At 43.0% G+C, this 17,430-nt stretch overlaps 1 protein-coding gene across 1 annotated transcript; it reads left to right on the top strand.

Moving 5' to 3' along the window:
* Positions 1–2,880: 2,880 nt before the first annotated feature.
* LOC134206298 (uncharacterized) lies at positions 2,881–6,638 on the top strand. Its single transcript, XM_062682001.1, has 3 exons — positions 2,881–3,220; positions 3,303–5,291; positions 5,392–6,638. Exons 1-3 carry the CDS (start codon positions 2,881–2,883, stop codon positions 6,636–6,638), a joined length of 3,576 nt encoding a protein of 1,191 aa, XP_062537985.1.
* Positions 6,639–17,430: the final 10,792 nt, after the last annotated feature.

The following is a 17,430-nucleotide window of genomic DNA, read 5'->3' as shown; positions in this document are numbered from 1 at the left end:
TATCAGATCGCTCACTGCAGGTAAACTATCAGAATGCTAAATCTGATAGATTACCTGTAAGGGCTGGTGTCCCCAAGGCAGCATACTGGGGCCCATATTGTATAACATTTTACTTCTGACTTACCTGATTTACCACCAGGGTGTCAAAACACGGGCCTTTCAGCCAAAGGGCGAAGCCTTCGTGTCATTTGTAGTAGATTGCAAAAAAGTTTGGATATTTTCTCCACTTACTTGCAAAAATGGAAAATTTCCCCGAATGCTTCCAAAACTCAGCTTATAATTTTTCCACATAAGCCGAGAGCTTCTTATTTGAAACCTTCTGGCAGACATATTATCACTGTGAATGGAATTCCAATTAATTGGTCTAGCGAAGCTAAATATTTAGGACTAGGCAAAATGTAACAAATATATTAAGTGTCTATATCCACTTATTAACAGAAAATCAAAACTTTGTCTTAAGAACAAACTTTTGATTTACAAACAAATTAGACCTGCCATGTTGTATGCTGTGCCAATATGGACTAGTTGCTGCAATACCAGAAAGAAGGCACTCCAGAGGATTCAAAATAAAATTTTGAAAATGATTCTGAAGTTGCCTCCGTGGTATAGTACCAATGAACTTCATAGAATTTCTAATATTGAGACATTGCAACAAATGTCCAACAAAATAATTTCCAATTTTAGACAAAAATCGTTGCAATCTTCTATTGCAACGATTAACTCCTTGTACCCTTAGTACAAAATAGGTTAAGTTTAGTTTAAGTTGAAAACATTGTAATTCCTACATGGTTCAATTCAACCAGAGGAAAAATTCTAACTGCCAGAGGCAATTGAAATGTATTAATAATAACTAAAAAGTAACATAGCAAATAAGGATGATAGTGTTAAGAAAACACGGAACACCTAGTCTAAGAGATGAATGCATGTATTAGATAATTAGCAAATAAAATTAGTTAAAAAAAAAAAAAAAAAATTTAATCTTATAGCTAGTAGTACGGATGAAAATAAGAGTTATCATTAGTACGGATACAGTTCAGTGAGTCAGCTCTTAAGGTAAACTAGATCAAGTACGTTTTTGAGATTTATTACCGATTAAATATGTTTGAATAGTCTTGCCAAGTGGATTGAATTGCTCGAGATTGTGGTCAAGAAGGGGAGTTTCTAGTAGAAGTCACCGAAACTGTAAGTAGATGGTTTGATCAAAACACAACAAACAACTAAATTAGATTTTCGTCCGTAGCTTAAAAGCAACAACAAAACCAATAAATTTGTTCGCTAAAGAGACGTTGGCGCGTTTTATTACCCCGTCGGCCACAAATCTTTTAAGAGTTTCGTAAGAAGTCGATCGAGACGTATATTATACAATGGCAACAGCATCCGGGGATCCAACTTTCAACCAGCAGAGCTGCGTTGGCTGCAGTGAGGCCGCTTACAACGATGGTACATCGATGGAATGCCACCGATGCCTTCGTTGGTACCACGGTGCTTGTGCAGGTAATAGTGATGTGGTCACGGATGGCAATTGGAATTGTCCAGCGTGCGTTTCGATAATAAGTACAAAGGCGAAATCGATATTGTCAACCAGCAGCAATCGGTCGTTAAAAAGGCGGCTGGAGATGCAACGGTTAGAAGAACTTCAAAAAGCGAAAGAGAAGCATATGCTTGAACGGCAGGAGCTGGAGCGCCGCCGAGAAGAACGTATTCAGAAGGAAAGGGAAGAACTAGCGCAACAGTTCATCGAGGACAAATTCGCGTTGCTGATGTCGGAGGCGTTAGATGATGAAGGTGGTAGTGTGCGGAGCAGTAAAACTGGCGAAAACAGCGTAGACAAGGTTCGAAAGTGGATGCAAGCAGGAAATTGTGAGGCTACCGCTGGAGATACGGCGCTAGGAGATTCTATAGTGAGTTTGCTGCAGCCACCAGTGACTGGAAATCAGAACATTTTTCTGCATGGAACTACGCTTAGTTCATTGGGGACTAACGTCGTCAGCACCAACACTGCTAGATTAAACACCGGTGCAGGCAATAGACCCAGGCTTTATCCCTTACTACACCCAGAGGGGATCTCTACAGACGGCGGAGAAGTGAGCAATAATATATGTGTACATAACTTGCCAACGATAGCAGAAGACTGTTATTATACACTTCCTCCAAAAACACCACCTCAATTGTCCCAGCCATCATCAGCACCAAACATGGAGACCAATAAGGAACGCATGTCTATGCCAGTTCCGAGGATGCCTCAGTCATCAGTGCCGATGCCGACAGTTCCAACAGGGATTGTTATGCAGCAAACGTATGGTGTGCCATTAGGTCCATGTGCGAATATGCATTCAGTGCCAGCTACAGATTCGACGTTACCTCTACCACCACGACTGAATCCAGTACCAGCAACAGGTACAACGTTGTCAACAATGCCAGTTCCAGGATACCCAACGCATCAGTTCATACCACAGCAACCACCATTCTATCCCGTACACACGATGCCGAAACCACCAGGGCAACCATATCATCCACAGGTGCTGCCGGCTAGTGCAACACGTAACGAATTAGCCGGGCCACATCTCGGTCAATATCAGCAGCAGATGGCAGCGAGACAGGCAGTGCCAAGAGATCTTCCGAGCTTCACAGGGGACCCAGAGACCTGGCCTTTATTTATTAGTAGCTATCGCAATTCGACGTTGATGTGCGGTTATACTGATGCGGAAAATTTAATGCCTTTGCGAAAATGTTTACGCGGTAATGCCCTGCAACCTGCTTCTTCCATCGTCAGTTCCACAAGTCATGGCTACATTGGAGACGCTGTTTGGCAACCCGGGACGCTTGATCCCAAGCTCGATCCAGTCGCTGCTGAGTAAAGTTAGGAGTACACCGGCACCAATGGATATGCTTAAAACGCTCATAAATTTTTGTGTTGTCGTGCAAAACCTGGTAGGGCATTTGAAGGCAGCTAATCAGCAAACGCACCTGACGAATCCTTCTTTACTGCACGATTTGGTCGATAAGCTCCCTGCAAATATTCGATTGGACTGGGCGCTTTACAAGCAGCGAATGGTTGTAACAGATTTGGAAACGTTTAGCAACTATATGTCGGCGATAATTTCAGCGGCAAGCGACGTTACGCGTTACAGTGACGTAGAAGTGCCGAGAGCAACTAGGATTGAAAAGCAGAAATCGAAAGAGAAGTCGTATGTCAACATGCATAGCGCCGAAGACGACCGTAAGCAAGTAAAGGGTCAAAGAGCCGAAAATAGTTCTAGCAAAATACTGGTACCGTGAAACCTTGCTTCATTTGCGAGAAGGTTGGGCTGGGGTAAAAGAATGCTTTAAATTCAAGTCTCTGTCCCTGAACGATCGTTGGAAGGCGATCAAAGAACACCAATTATGCCATAAGTGCCTAGTGCCACATGGTAGATGGCCTTGTCGGACGTCGAAGTCCTGCGATGTCAGCGGTTGTCGCGCCTACCACCATTCGCTTCTCCATCCCGGATCTCCTGAGTCAACTGAAGTCGCTGTTGTGTCCGTTCATCGTCAGCCGAAGCATCCCACCATATTTCGGATCATACCCGTCATACTCTATGGCAAGGTCAAGCAATTCCAAACGTTCGCTTTTCTAGATGAAGGCTCGGATTTGACGCTGATAGACGAGGAGATTGTTGACCAGCTGGGCATCAACGGAGAGAAAAGAGAACTGTGTATGAAGTGGACTTCGAACGTCACCAGAGAAGAGAAGCATTCCAGAAGAGTTAATATGGAGATAGCAGGTGCAGAGGGAGGACAACGCTTTCCTTTGCTGAACGTGCGCACCGTCGGTCGTCTTGATTTGCCTCATCAATCGTTGGACTACAAACTGCTAGCGGAAAGGTTTCCTCATCTGAGAAGACTGCCAATCAAGAGCTACAAGGATGCTACACCGAGGTTGTTAATAGGTCTGAGCAATTTGCAACTGGCCATTCCGTTGAAATGTCGCGAAGGTAGTGGCAACGAACCTGTAGCGACCAAGACAAGGTTAGGGTGGACCGTATTCGGCCACATGGCGGAATCGGAAAGGTTTCATTCATTTCACGTATGTGAGTGCTCAAACGACGAAAAGTTGCACGATTTAGTCAAGCAGTTCTTTTCTGCGGAGAACTTGGGAATAACTACAGGGCCGTTACCCGAAGGTGTCGAAGAAGCTCGGGCGAAAGCTATTCTACGCGAAACAACGAGGAAGCAGCGAGATGGTCACTACGAAACGGGCCTGCTTTGGCGATACGACCAGTTTGAGTTCCCACCAAGTTACGCGATGGCTGCGAGAAGGTTCCACTGTCTGGAACGACGTCTTCGGGCACACCCTGAGCTACGTGACAATCTGGATAGGCAAATTAGCGAGTATCAGGAGAAGGGTTACGCGCATAAGGCCACAGAGCAGGAAATTAATGGTTCTGATAGCAAGCGTACTTGGTATTTGCCATTAGGTGTGGTTATTAACCCAAAGAAGCCCGGAAAGGTCCGGATTGTTTGGGATGCAGCGGCCAAAGTAAACGGAGTGTCCTTCAACTCGATGCTTTTGAAGGGTCCGGATATGTTGACCTCACTTCCGGCAGTTCTATTCCGATTCCGAGAACGAAAGTTCTGCGTCACTGCTGACATCAAAGAGATGTATCATCAGGTCAAAATTCGCGCAGCTGATCGTTCGTCCCAACGGTTCCTGTATCGATCTGATCCGTCTGCAGAGTTGGAGATTTACATAATGGATGTGGCGACATTTGGTTCTACTTGTTCGCCATGCTCGGCACAGCATGTTAAAAACGTTAACGCTGCCGAATGGCAAAAGGTGTACCCTGGAGCAACAAGAGCAATAGTTCAAAACCACTACGTGGATGATTATTTGGACAGCCGAGATACGGAAGAAGAGCTGATTAACTTAGCAAACGACGTTCGAACTGTGCACTCCAAAGCTGGGTTTGATCTGAGAAACTGGCGCTCTAATTCGAATGTAGTCTTGCGACGGGTCGGGGAAGGACCGGCCTTGCTGGAGAAAGTGATTGGAGAGGACAAAACGAATCAACAAGAGAGGGTTCTGGGAATGACTTGGCTGCCTGTAGAAGATGTGTTCACATTCTCAGTCGTTCTGTCAGACGACTTGCAGCGGATGGTATTCGGAGACGGAACAGTGTCCAAGCGAGGCATTCTGCGGCTGCTGATGAGCTTATTCGATCCCCATGGATTGATCTCCAACTTTCTCCTTCATGAAAAAATTGTAATCCAAGACCTATGGCGTAGCGGAGTGAGTTGGGATGAAGCAATTCGTCAGGAAATCTTCACCTTTTATCTACTACAGCTGGAAACGTTGGATCAGCCAGCTTCCCAATCTGCAGATTATTCGTATGCCAAGGTGTTATTTTCCAGATTACAACGTAGACGACCTTCAAACTCTCGAGCTGCACGTTTTTGTCGACGCGAGTGAGTTGGCCTATGCTTGTGTGGCTTACTTTCGCATCATGGAGCAGGGTATACCTCGGTGCGCTTTCGTGTCTTCGAAAGCCAAGGTAGCGCCACTTAAATCGCTATCGATTCCACGCATGGAGCTGCAAGCAGGTGTAATCGGATGTCGGCTAGCGAAAACCATTAAAGAGAACCACACTCTTCCGATCAAGCGTACCGTCTACCATAGCGATGCTAGTACGTTACTGTCGTGGATTAGGTCAGACACACGGAAGTATCGGCAATACGTAGCAGTCAGGATAGGAGAAATCCTTGAAAGTACCAATATCTCCGAATGGCGGTGGGTTCCCACGAAACTAAATGTGGCAGACGAAGCAACGAAATGGACAAAAGAGCCTGCCGTTGAGCCTGACAGTCGATGGTTTGAAGGACCAGAGTTCTTGTATCTGCCGGAAAAATTATGGCCTCAGCAAGTTGCCCAACCAAAAGAAACGACTGAGGAGCTGCGTCCGGTTCACATGCACCAGGAGATAGTACGACCTTCTATTATCGAAGTCTCTAGGTTTTCAAAATGGGAACGCATGTTAAGAAGTATGGCTTACGTTTTCCATTTCATTGATAGCTGCCGTACCAGAAGAGATGACAGAAGAAGCATACTGAGTCAAGAAGATTACAAGCGTGCTGAAAATGCCCTTTGGCGATTAACACAATCTGACGAATATGGAGATGAAATAGTGGAGTTGACTAGAAACTCGAAGGATACAGCCAGGCGGCAGATTAAGTCAGGCGTTTTACGCATGCTCTCACCCTTCTTGGATGAATTCGGAGTGATAAGGATGGAAGGTCGCATTGAAGCATCGCCCTTCGCCTCCTATGAGGCAAAGTACCCAATTATCCTTCCGAAAGGACATTACGTTACTAAACTTCTAGTTGATTGGTACCACAGGCGTCTAGGACACGGGTTTGGTGAAACAGTGGTGAACGAGATGAGGCAGAAATTCTATGTATCAAGCTTGCGTGTGCTGGTGCGTGGCGTAACAAGGCGTTGTGCATTTTGCATAATTCAAAGAGCCAAACCGAAGACTCCAAGAATGGCTCCTCTTCCTGCGGCACGAGTAACTCCGTATGAACGATCATTCTCCCGAGTAGGCATCGATTATTTTGGGCCATTCGCCATCAAGGTTCAACGAAGCAACGTAAAAGGTGGGTAGCCTTGTTTACATGCCTGGTTACCCGCGCAGTGCACCTAGAAGTAGTGGCGTCATTGTCAACGGAATCTTGCAAGTTAGCATTGCGGCGGTTTATAGATCGACGGGTGCACCAACTGAAATCTACACCGATAATGGGACAAATTTTCAAGGAACGTGTCGAGAGTTAACCAAGCAAATGACCACTGTGAATACAGGGTTAGCGGAGACGTTTACCGATGCCAACACCAAGTGGTCGTTCATTCCGCCGGCCTCTCCACATATGGGAGGAGCGTGGGAGCGCATGGTGCGATCTGTCAAGGCAGCTATGGATGGAATACGTCATCTGCGGGCGCCCACTGAGGAAGTATTCCAAACACTGTGTACAGAAGCTGAATCAATGGTGAATTCTAGACCTCTAACATACATACCGCTGGATAGCTCGGACCAAGAAGCCTTAACTCCCAACCATTTTCTTTTGTTGAGTTCTTCGGGGGTTAAGCAAACAATCAAGAAGCCTACGAGCGATAAGATAGGGCTTCGGAGTGACTGGGATCAATGCCAACTGATGCTTGACCGTTTCTGGACTAGGTGGATTCGCGAATATCTACCTACCATCACCAGGAGAACAAAATGGTTCGAGGACGTTCAACCGATAGCAGAAGGCTCGCTGGTGTTCATCGTAAACGAAAAGGAACGTAATAGCTGGGTACGAGGTAAAGTGGTTAAGCTGATTTCCGGAGCAGATGGACGAATCAGACAAGCTGATGTGCAAGTGGCTACAGGAGGAGTTCTACGACGAGCAGTAGCGAAGTTAGCAGTGCTAGATGTGCTGGAAAGTGGTAAGGCTGCCAGAGCCGGGCATCCTTACGGGTCGGGGAATGTAAGCACTGGCAACACGGACGGTCACATGGCTATGTGTGCAATAGATGGTGGCAATCAGGATCACCCTCAGATCACACGTTCGTAGATAGATGTATATGTACCTATATTGTGTCAGATATGATGATTGGCGAAAATTGAATAAGTTGTTTACATCGGTAGTCATACAATTATATACTGTTTCATAAAAAGTAGTAAATTTCACTTAAATAATGAATAATTACTAACTGTGAGTAAACATTTCAGTAAATTTGATAGTGCCTAAACTTAATGCAATATAATTTAATCTTATAGCTAGTAGTACGGATGAAAATAAGAGTTATCATTAGTACGGATACAGTTCAGTGAGTCAGCTCTTAAGGTAAACTAGATCAAGTACGTTTTTGAGATTTATTACCGATTAAATATGTTTGAATAGTCTTGCCAAGTGGATTGAATTGCTCGAGATTGTGGTCAAGAAGGGGAGTTTCTAGTAGAAGTCACCGAAACTGTAAGTAGATGGTTTGATCAAAACACAACAAACAACTAAATTAGATTTTCGTCCGTAGCTTAAAAGCAACAACAAAACCAATAAATTTGTTCGCTAAAGAGACGTTGGCGCGTTTTCTTACCCCGTCGGCCACACCATTCATAGTGACAATATTTCTGCTAGAAGGTTTCAATTAAGACGCTCTCGGCTTATGGGAAAATTATAAGCTGAGTTTTGGAAGCATTCGGGGAAATTTTCCATTTTTGCAAGTAAGTGGAGAAAATATCCAAACTTTTTGCAATTTACTACAAATGACACGAATGCTTCGCCTCTTGGTGGGAAGGCCCGTGTCATCTGCAAACAAAGACTTTTAACACCCTGGTAAGTCAGTTAAGTCAAAACTGAAAATGTTATTCAATATGGGTCCCAGTATGCTGCCTTAGGGGACACTAGCCCTTACAGGTAAACTATCAGATTTGGAATTCTGATGGTTTACCTGCAGTGAGCGATCTGAAAAATAATTGTGGATCAGTTCAACAATATACAGAGGAAAATTAAAATTCATCAATTTTACAATCAAACCTTCATGCCAAACACTGTCAAATGCTTTCCTATATCAAGAAGAGCAACTCCAGTCGAATATCCTTCAGATTTGTTGAGTCCGAATAAGATTCGTAACTCTTAATAACTGATGGGTGGTTAAATGCCCATGGCGAAAACCAAATTGCTCATCAGCAAAAATAGAATTGTCATTAATATGAACCATCATTCTATTTAAAATAATCTTTTCAAACAGTTTGCTTATTGAAGAAAGCAAACTGATTGGGCGATAACTAGAAGCCTCAGCTGGATTTTTGTCCGGCTTTATAATTAGAACAACTTTGGCATTTTTCCATTTATCTCGGAAGTGTGCCGAGTGAAATAATTTGGTAAATAAATTCACCAAGAAGGATAAAGCGCTCTAAGGAAGTTTTTGTATGTAGAAAATACTATCATCACCTGGGCTTTCATATTTTTAAATTTTCTAGTAATAGATCTCACTTCATCCAAATTAGTTCCCAACGAAGGATCAAAACATTATCTTTGTTGAGAATGTCTTCGAAGCTCCGTGTAACCTGATCCTCTATTGGACTAGTGAGACCTAGACTAAAATTATGGGACTCTCAAACTGCCGAGCAAGTTTTTGAGCCTTTTCGCCATTTTTAAGTAAAATATTATTTCCCTCTTTAAGCGCTGGAATTGGCTTTTGAGGTTTTTTAAGAATTTTCGTTAATTTCCAAAAGGGTTTCGAACTGGGATCCAACTTCGAGACATTATTCTCAAAGTTGGTATTTCTCAGAATAGCCAAACGTTTTTAATTTCATTTTGCAAATCTCGCCAATAACTTTCAACTCGCGATCTTCCCGAGTTCTTTGGTACTGCCTTCGCCTCACATTTTTAAGACGGATCAGTAGCTGAAGATCTTCGTCAATAATAATGGAGTTGAGTTTAATTTTACATTTAGGAAGTGCAATGCCTCTGGTTTCGATAATTAAATTTATCAAAGATACGAGAGCATTATCAATATTTACTTTTGGTATCGAGAGGACGCCCTTATTCGTAATAAATACTAATAGAGTAGAAGGTTGAGAAGAGCCACCGTTGCTTACTGAAGCGTGAACCGGATACCTGGGACTCCCACAAAATCCGCGGCAATAGCAGCAAACGATGCCCTGTACGTATTTAATGGTATTTTTTATGAATATATGAATTTATAAAGTGATGAAGGTAGGAAAGATAAAGAGCTACAGAATATAGAATAAAAGTTTATTGTATGAAATATATAGAATATTATATATATATATATATTTTTGTCTTTTATTAAAGAGACTTTCAGCCCGAGGCTGACTCTGTCTCTGGATTATATTTATTTTAATAAAGAATAGATTGAATGGCAAAAAAAAACTAAATTATAAGAGACCATTTGACATTTTTTTTCGACCTCCAGACTGTCGGTGAGAGCGATGATCCATTATCATGACGGGAATAAATACTGCAGTATTGATAAAACTAACAAGAGATAATTTATTAAGAAGGATAATTATGACTGTCCTACAACAGGTTTATGAAGAGACATGAAAACAATACATAGTTCATTCAACTGAAAGATAATAAGGCTACAAGGATAGATCTCATCAAATTTTTTAATAGCCTTCAGAACTTTGCACTATTCACCACAGAGGTTTTCTGGATCGAGGAAAATAGTGGCTCTAACCTACATTGTACTTGCGTCTCCACGCACTATCGATACCAGAATGCTGATTCTCCGACGCGTGGTGCTTTGTTCCCTAGGAGCTGTCAGCTAAGAGGCGTTTTGCCTCATGAGTTTTCCGGCAACAGAATATCACCACTTTTTTGAAAAGGAAGTATTATCAATATGATTGTGATTTTTGACAATATTTGAATGGCATCAACTAGCTATCATGTTTGACTGATGCATAATGTAAAGGTACCCAGGAATAGCGTTACAAATAAGACAATAAAGCAGTGTTTGCTTAGCTAGGGCATATTGCCCCCCTTCCCCTATCAACAACTATACCAACATGAAACAGAAGAAAAAGCTCTTCTTCAAAAAATACACAGCACATACATTGACGGCACCAGTAGATAACAAAGGAATCATTCAATTTGATTTCGGAAACACTTATTTTTTCATTTTCCTCCTTGCAGTTTTTCAAATCCATTTATAAACTTCTATACATTTTCCTTGAACACGAATAATATACACGACCATGTGGTAGCGTTCGTGGTAGTAACAGCATAACCTCGATGAACCAAAGATTCCGGGAACTAGTTCTAAAATATCCCCAAAATTCTCACTTTTTCTTAATCGACATAAAAAGTTTAAACTGAAATTGTCCTGATTGTCACTTCGCCACACGCCACACTATCTCTGGAATCACAACCGGCCGAATCATATTATTTCGCCGATGATTGCAATGCGGGATTTTGACACGAGATTTTCTTTCACATCCGTTCACGGTGCTTACTACGATCGTTCATTTTTTTATAGCATGAGTATGTATCTTATGTGGCAAGTAAAATGGATACAGTATGCTCAGGGAGTCGAGAATGTTTCTCACCCGAAAACAACAATCTTGACCGAACCGAGAATCGTACTCGCCATCTCCTTTGCTCGCAATTTGAAAATGTTCAACTTTACTCAATTCGTTAAACTGAACTATTTAGTACGAGCTTGATTTATCTGTTTGCTTTAATAACTCAGCATTTTGAATTGATAACGTGGAGGTTCCTTTGAAATTCTTGCTAAGCCAGCCAAACATATTGAAATTTCCTTAACTTTTATTCTTTATATTTCTTATAGCTTTTAATGGGAAAATTAACCGTCTCTGTGCATTCGGAACGATTTCTTCCTACCGTGATAACTTGTTTGATTTTCCATTACGGGACAGAACAAATAGATATTTTCTTCATATTGCAAACTAGATAGGGTAGAGTTCTGTTGCACAGCGCTTCAGTATCTAAACGGATGCAGCGTCAAGCTTGAACGGAATATTGCATCCTTTATCAAATTCCACGAAGTAAATAGAATTATACCAGCGCGCTGGAGCATTGCAAATAATGCCGATAGACTGCTAAGCCATGCACTACTATCAGTGTTAGAAGCGATGGAGATATCACCGGAGTGCTGTAGAACAACCAGCCAACGAACAATGCAACACGCTTTTTACACAACAACAGACTCAGAATTATTAAATTCTCCTCACTCTAGTGTGCCGGTATCCGTTTTCCGCTTGAGTTGATTTTGCAATCCGAGATCGCACAGTGAAAACAAGCGTTGGCGGTGACTGGCGAGAGCCAATCTTTGGAAGAAAATTATGGACATCTCACCGGTTCATATTTCTACGCGACGGTACGATTTTGGTACCCACAACCAACAAGCTAAACCACAGCTCTTCGTGAGTTATGCTGAAGAAGGGGACGATAGTTCAATATGATGCCATTGAAAATGCGAAAGTTTGAGATTGGTAAAAGTATGTTTTGTAAAGTTGAAAATGTGAGATAATAATAACTTGAACAACGATATCGTAACTTTGTGCGGTTTGTTGGAAAATAAGTTGCAGAGTTATAAATAGTCCCGAGATTCTGATGATTTTTTTTATCCCAGCATTCGATATGTTAAACAAAAACGTACCTACATACTAAGAATAGATGCGAGGCGGCAATGTTCCAGTGGGGTAGGTAATGCAAATAATAAGAAGAAGCGGATTGTCTTCATCTGTCACAAGACGAGTTTAGTGCTATTCCATTGTACATGTGATGAAATTCGCATAAAAAGTTTAGTCACAAGGTGAATCATTGCACAAAAGTACCATGCGTCTCCATATGCTTCAGATCATTTTTCAATATCCCTTAAAACCCTAACCCCGATAAGAAGCGCTGCAAGTTCGGGAAAATTCTTGAAAACAACATAATATCCCTTTCGATTCACCATGTTTCGGTGCACTTCAGTTCACTTTCCCCTACGAGTGCGGCTGTGTTTGCCCAACTATTGCAATGAAACCTTCCCACACCAGCCACAACTACCAGATATGCAGTCCTACTGCTAACAGTCTTCGGTAAAAGTAGTTGTTGATTTTCAGAAGCAGTAGGTATTGTTGCACCTGCACCTGGAAGCGCAGTCACGTCCCGAAGGAGTGCAAAGATGTGCTTTGGAATTAAGGTTTAACCCAGTTGCTTGAAAGCTAGCGAAACCAAAGCACGATCCACCATGGCAGTTTGGGTTGGTTTCTGGAAGTTTTAGCACAAGAAGAGGGAGCTGCGTTTTAGTTCGGTGCTCGCTAAGAAACTGGAATAGTGGTTGGTTGGCTTCCCATTTACTCTGTTCGGGATTTGATTACGGATGTTGCATCGTTGCTGATTTGTTCGTTGAAAGTTGTGATTCCCCTAGGGTGCAGGAAAGTTGGTTAGCGGTAAAACCGTTAAATCTTGTGCATCGGATTAGAACTGACGTCTTGGTACTTCAAGCTTACGCCCCTTATGCCGAAAAGGATTTAATTGAAACTTCAACCAAGAGTTTGTAGTTCTCGCTTAAGCTCAGAGATAGAGGATACGAAGTTACACGATTATTATTTTATTTTAATGTTTTATTCCACGTTGGATGCTTTTCGTCTTACTGATTCGCAAACTACAACAGCTTGTCATGAGAAGATGATTGAGTTGCAGAGCTGTACAATATACACGTTCCACAGGGGCTATACCTCTGGTGCACACATCGTGACATGATACTCACAACCTAATATGAAGACAAAACATCAGAGCAGTAGCTTTGTCCTGCTTTCAATGCGATTCCTCATTTACGCTTTGCCTGAGAAAGCATGACAATAAAGCACACCACACCACAGGATCAGAATAATTGGTAAATTATCAAACAGGAATGTAAATCACTACAATTAGGAACTATCGTATTATGGAGTGCAAATTGTGTAATGACCACAAACAGCTTTCGAGATCCTGCTTGACTGAGCGATGCCATTCTTCCTTGGCATGCACACTTGTTCGCATACAGGCTGCATAAAATTGAGCACACACGTAGATACATTCGTTGCAAAGGAAGGCTGCAGCAAGAGGGATTGTTTACAATATGCCGGCATTGTTCCATCAACAGCATGTTTAGAGAGTGAGTTAGTTCTGCATTCTATAAGGCATTTTATGAGACAGATTCAGCAGACCAAAATTTCACCATCAACTGACATGATGTCGGACAGTGGCGTAGCCAGAAAATTGGTCTGGGGGTTTTTGAATATTTCTCAGGTACTTATTCAGTGACGTATGTGATTTTGTAAACAAAGATTCAAACGTCGATTTGTCTGATGGCACTCCCACGCAAACCAACACCACCAGCAGGTAGCCGAAGGCTTCCCCTACCTGCCTGTGGTGATGGTTTGCGTGGGAGTGCCATCAGATTGGACAAATCGACGTTTGAATCTTTGTTTTCAAAATCACATACGTCCTTTTGAATAAGTCCCCGAGAATTTTTAATTTCTAGAAGGTTCGAAATAAAATTTTCTTCAAAAAATTTTGTCTCGGGGGGGGGGGGGGTTTATGTCCAAACCCACCCCCGTGGCTACGCCACTGATGTCGGATCATGTGAACGTCTGAAAGAAGTTTATGTGATTCTTCAAGAAGTGGAATGATAACAGAACTATGCTATAAACAGGAGTGCCAGGTGATATTTTCGAATGTCTTCACAGTAGTGTAAAAATGTCTTCACCTCGGTTGTCACTATGGGGCTGTGACGAGTTAATTGTTTGACTTCAAGTTCCATTCACCCACAAGCAGCTGAGAAGAGCGGACCACAATAACTGTCAGTCAAGTGTAGTGAAGCCATTTTGTTCGGTTAACCGCGTTTATTCAAATCAAATTGTTTTTCACAGAGTTAGAAAGAATCGACAAAGAGCAAAAACAAAAAAAAATAGATTGAGATAGATTTTAATAATTTATTATTATTATTTATTCAGACTAAGGCCGAAGTGGCCTGTGCGGTATATAAGAGTCTTCTCCATTCGGCTCGGTCCATGGCTACACGTCGCCAGCCACGCAGTCTACGGAGGGTCCGCAAGTCATCTTCCACCTGATCGATCCACCTTGCCCGCTGCGCACCTCGCCTTCTTGTGCCCGTCGGATCGTTGTCGAGAACCATTTTCACCGGGTTATTGTCCGACATTCTGGCTACGTGCCCGGCCCACCGCCCAACAGCTGATGCAACTCGTGGTTCATTCGCCTCCTCCACGTACTCCGAGTGCGCGTTGGTCCTCCACGAGCATCGTCCAGGTCTCGTGTCCGTAGAGGACTACCGGTCTAATGAGCGTTTTGTAGATTGTCAGTTTGGTACGGCGGCGAACTCTTGCGGAGTCCAAAGTATGTACGATTTCCAGCCACTATACGTCTCCGAATTTCTCTGCTGGTATCATTTTCGGCAGTCACCAGTGAGCCCAAGTACACAAATTCTTCTACCACCTCGATTTCGTCACCACCGATGCCAACTCGCGGTGGGTGGCTCACATGGTCTTCTCTTGAACCTCTTCCTATCATGTACTTCGTCTTCGACGTGTTGATGGCTAGTCCGCGATCCGCTTGGCTTCCCTCTTCAGTCTGATGTAGGCTTCCTCCATCTTCTCAAAGTTACGTGCCATAATATCTATGTCGTCGGCGAAGCCAAATAGCTGGACGGACTTATTGAAAATTGTACCACTCGTGTTAATCCCTGCTCTTCGTATTACCCCTTCCAAAGCGATGTTGAATAGCAGACATGAAAGACCATCACCTTGCCGTAACCCTCTACGCGTTTCGAAGGGACTCGAGAATGCCCCTGAAACTCGAACTACGCACATCACCCTATCCATCGTCGCTTTGATCAACCGTGTCAGTTTATCCGGAAAACCGTTTTCGTGCATAAGCTGCCATAGCTCGTCCCGATCGATTGTATCATATGCGGCTTTGAAGTCGATGAATAGATGATGTGTGGGCACGTTGTATTCGCGGCACTTCTGCAGTACTTGGCGAATGGCGAACACCTGGTCCGTGGTGGAGCGTTCGCCCATAAAACCCGCCTGGTACTGCCCCATGAACTCCCTTGCAATAAGGCAAAGACAAAGGTGCAGTTTGAACGAGATGGCGCCACAACATTTAAAGTAAAATGAATTTCCTTGTATGGACAAATCATCCGTTCTCATTAACTACGCATCGCATCAATATGAAACCTAGGTCAAAAAACAACAAATAATTTTTAGATTTTTTGTTCCCATGACTTGTTTTACAGTTCTAAACAATAAAAGAGATTTCATTGTACCTCCATACTAAATTCTAGCTGTATACTTTCAATTTCTTCAAGACTGTTCTCCACCTCGTGTGTGTGGAAGGAACATTGAAAGCTTACGATATCGAACAGCAGATGTCACTAGTGTATATGCAATATTACATTGATACAAACATTACAGCAATACCACCTGTCGCCTGATAATGGAAATATTGCAATTATACCGTCAGGTGTAGTGACTGTTGTTAAAATATTTAGGAAGGGCCTCAAGCGGAATTTTTGCTAGAACGCAACTGACAATCTCCTATTGGTGCTAGTCGACGGCATAAAATTTGGGATAGTACCTTGTAGGCGGCGTTCAGCAATGTGATTGCGCGGTAGTTGCTACAATCCAGCTTATCGCCCTTTTGTAGATGGGACACGACACCTTCCATCCACTCCTGCGGCAAAACTTCCTCCTCCCAAATCTTGGTAATGACCCAGTGCAGCGCTCTAGCCAGTGCCTCACCACCGTGTTTAAATAGCTCTCCTGGTAGTTGGTCAACCCCAGGGGCTTTGTTGTTCTTCAGCCGGCCAATCTCCTCCTGGATTTCCTGGAGATTCGGAGCCGGTAAGATTATGTCCTGCGCACGTTCTCCCAGGTCCATCACCATAACGCCATCTTCGTCTGCCACATCGCCATTCAGGTGTTCTTCGTAGTGCTGCCGCCACCTTTGGTTCACCTCACGCTCGTTCGTAAGAAGGTTCCCGTTTATATCTGTCGTAGCCAAGCAAATCCGTCTTCCGATTTGCCTTTTACCAACGAAAACAAGCGCGGAACACCAAAGGATAATTCGCATGTTCACGCCTCAAAAACATAACACTGAATGATCGTTTATTTTCACCGTTCGAATCATCTAGAATTCCTGTCAGTCTACTGAGATTGAATTTCAAATTTCTCCTCATTAGCTTCTTAGTATGCTGGCATTTCAAATGCCAACTACGATTGAATTTCAAATTCGTTATCATTTTTTCTATTAATGTCATTTTTAAATATTTTAGTTTATTTCATTATTTTTATCATGAAATAAGAAATACGTTCCACTTCATCCATCAATGTAACCAACAAATGCAAATGCATTTTTCAGACTCACTTTATTCCCCACAATATCCTTACACATATCAGGCTGTGGCACGTGGCCCTTACGTGAACGGTTTAACTTCTCATAGAACTTTCGTGTGTTATTAGCGCGGTACAGTTGCTCCGTCTCTTCACGGTCTCGATCTTCCTGCTGGCGCTTTTTCCTCCGGAAAATCGAGTTTTGTCTGTTCCGCGCCTGTTTATATCGTGCCTCGTTCGCCCTCGTGCGGTGTTGCAGCAATCTCGCCCATGCTGCATTCTTCTCTTCCACTAACTGCTCACATTCGCCGACAGTGTACCGACGTGAACCGATTTAGTCGGGAGGATTTTTTATGGACTAATGGGCTAAACACAATGGATACGTTTGCGTGCGTTCCCATGGGAAAACTGTCAAAAAGCACGCAAACGTATCCATTGTGTTTGACCCTTAACTGATGCGTTGTTTAGCGCATCTTTAGGCGAATCCAGCGCACTACTTCCGAAGTTGGGAAAGTTGCCTGTACCTGGAGAAAAATCCAACTTCGGT

The sequence above is a fragment of the Armigeres subalbatus genome, chromosome 1 (assembly GCF_024139115.2).
Source record: "Armigeres subalbatus isolate Guangzhou_Male chromosome 1, GZ_Asu_2, whole genome shotgun sequence".
NCBI lineage: Eukaryota > Metazoa > Arthropoda > Insecta > Diptera > Culicidae > Armigeres > Armigeres subalbatus.
This window is presented reverse-complemented; position numbering and strand designations above follow the sequence as displayed.

What these genes read in the sequence shown, in the direction of transcription:
- LOC134206298 (XM_062682001.1), top strand. Translation starts at nt 2,881, where the DNA reads ATGGATATGCTTAAAACGCTCATAAATTTTTGTGTTGTCGTGCAAAAC. An exon ending in GCATAGCGCCGAAGACGACC is followed by an intron (nt 3,221 to 3,302) that starts GTAAGCAAGTAA and finishes ATTTGCGAGAAG; the next exon opens with GTTGGGCTGGGGTAAAAGAA. An exon ending in GAGTTGGGATGAAGCAATTC is followed by an intron (nt 5,292 to 5,391) that starts GTCAGGAAATCT and finishes GTTATTTTCCAG; the next exon opens with ATTACAACGTAGACGACCTT.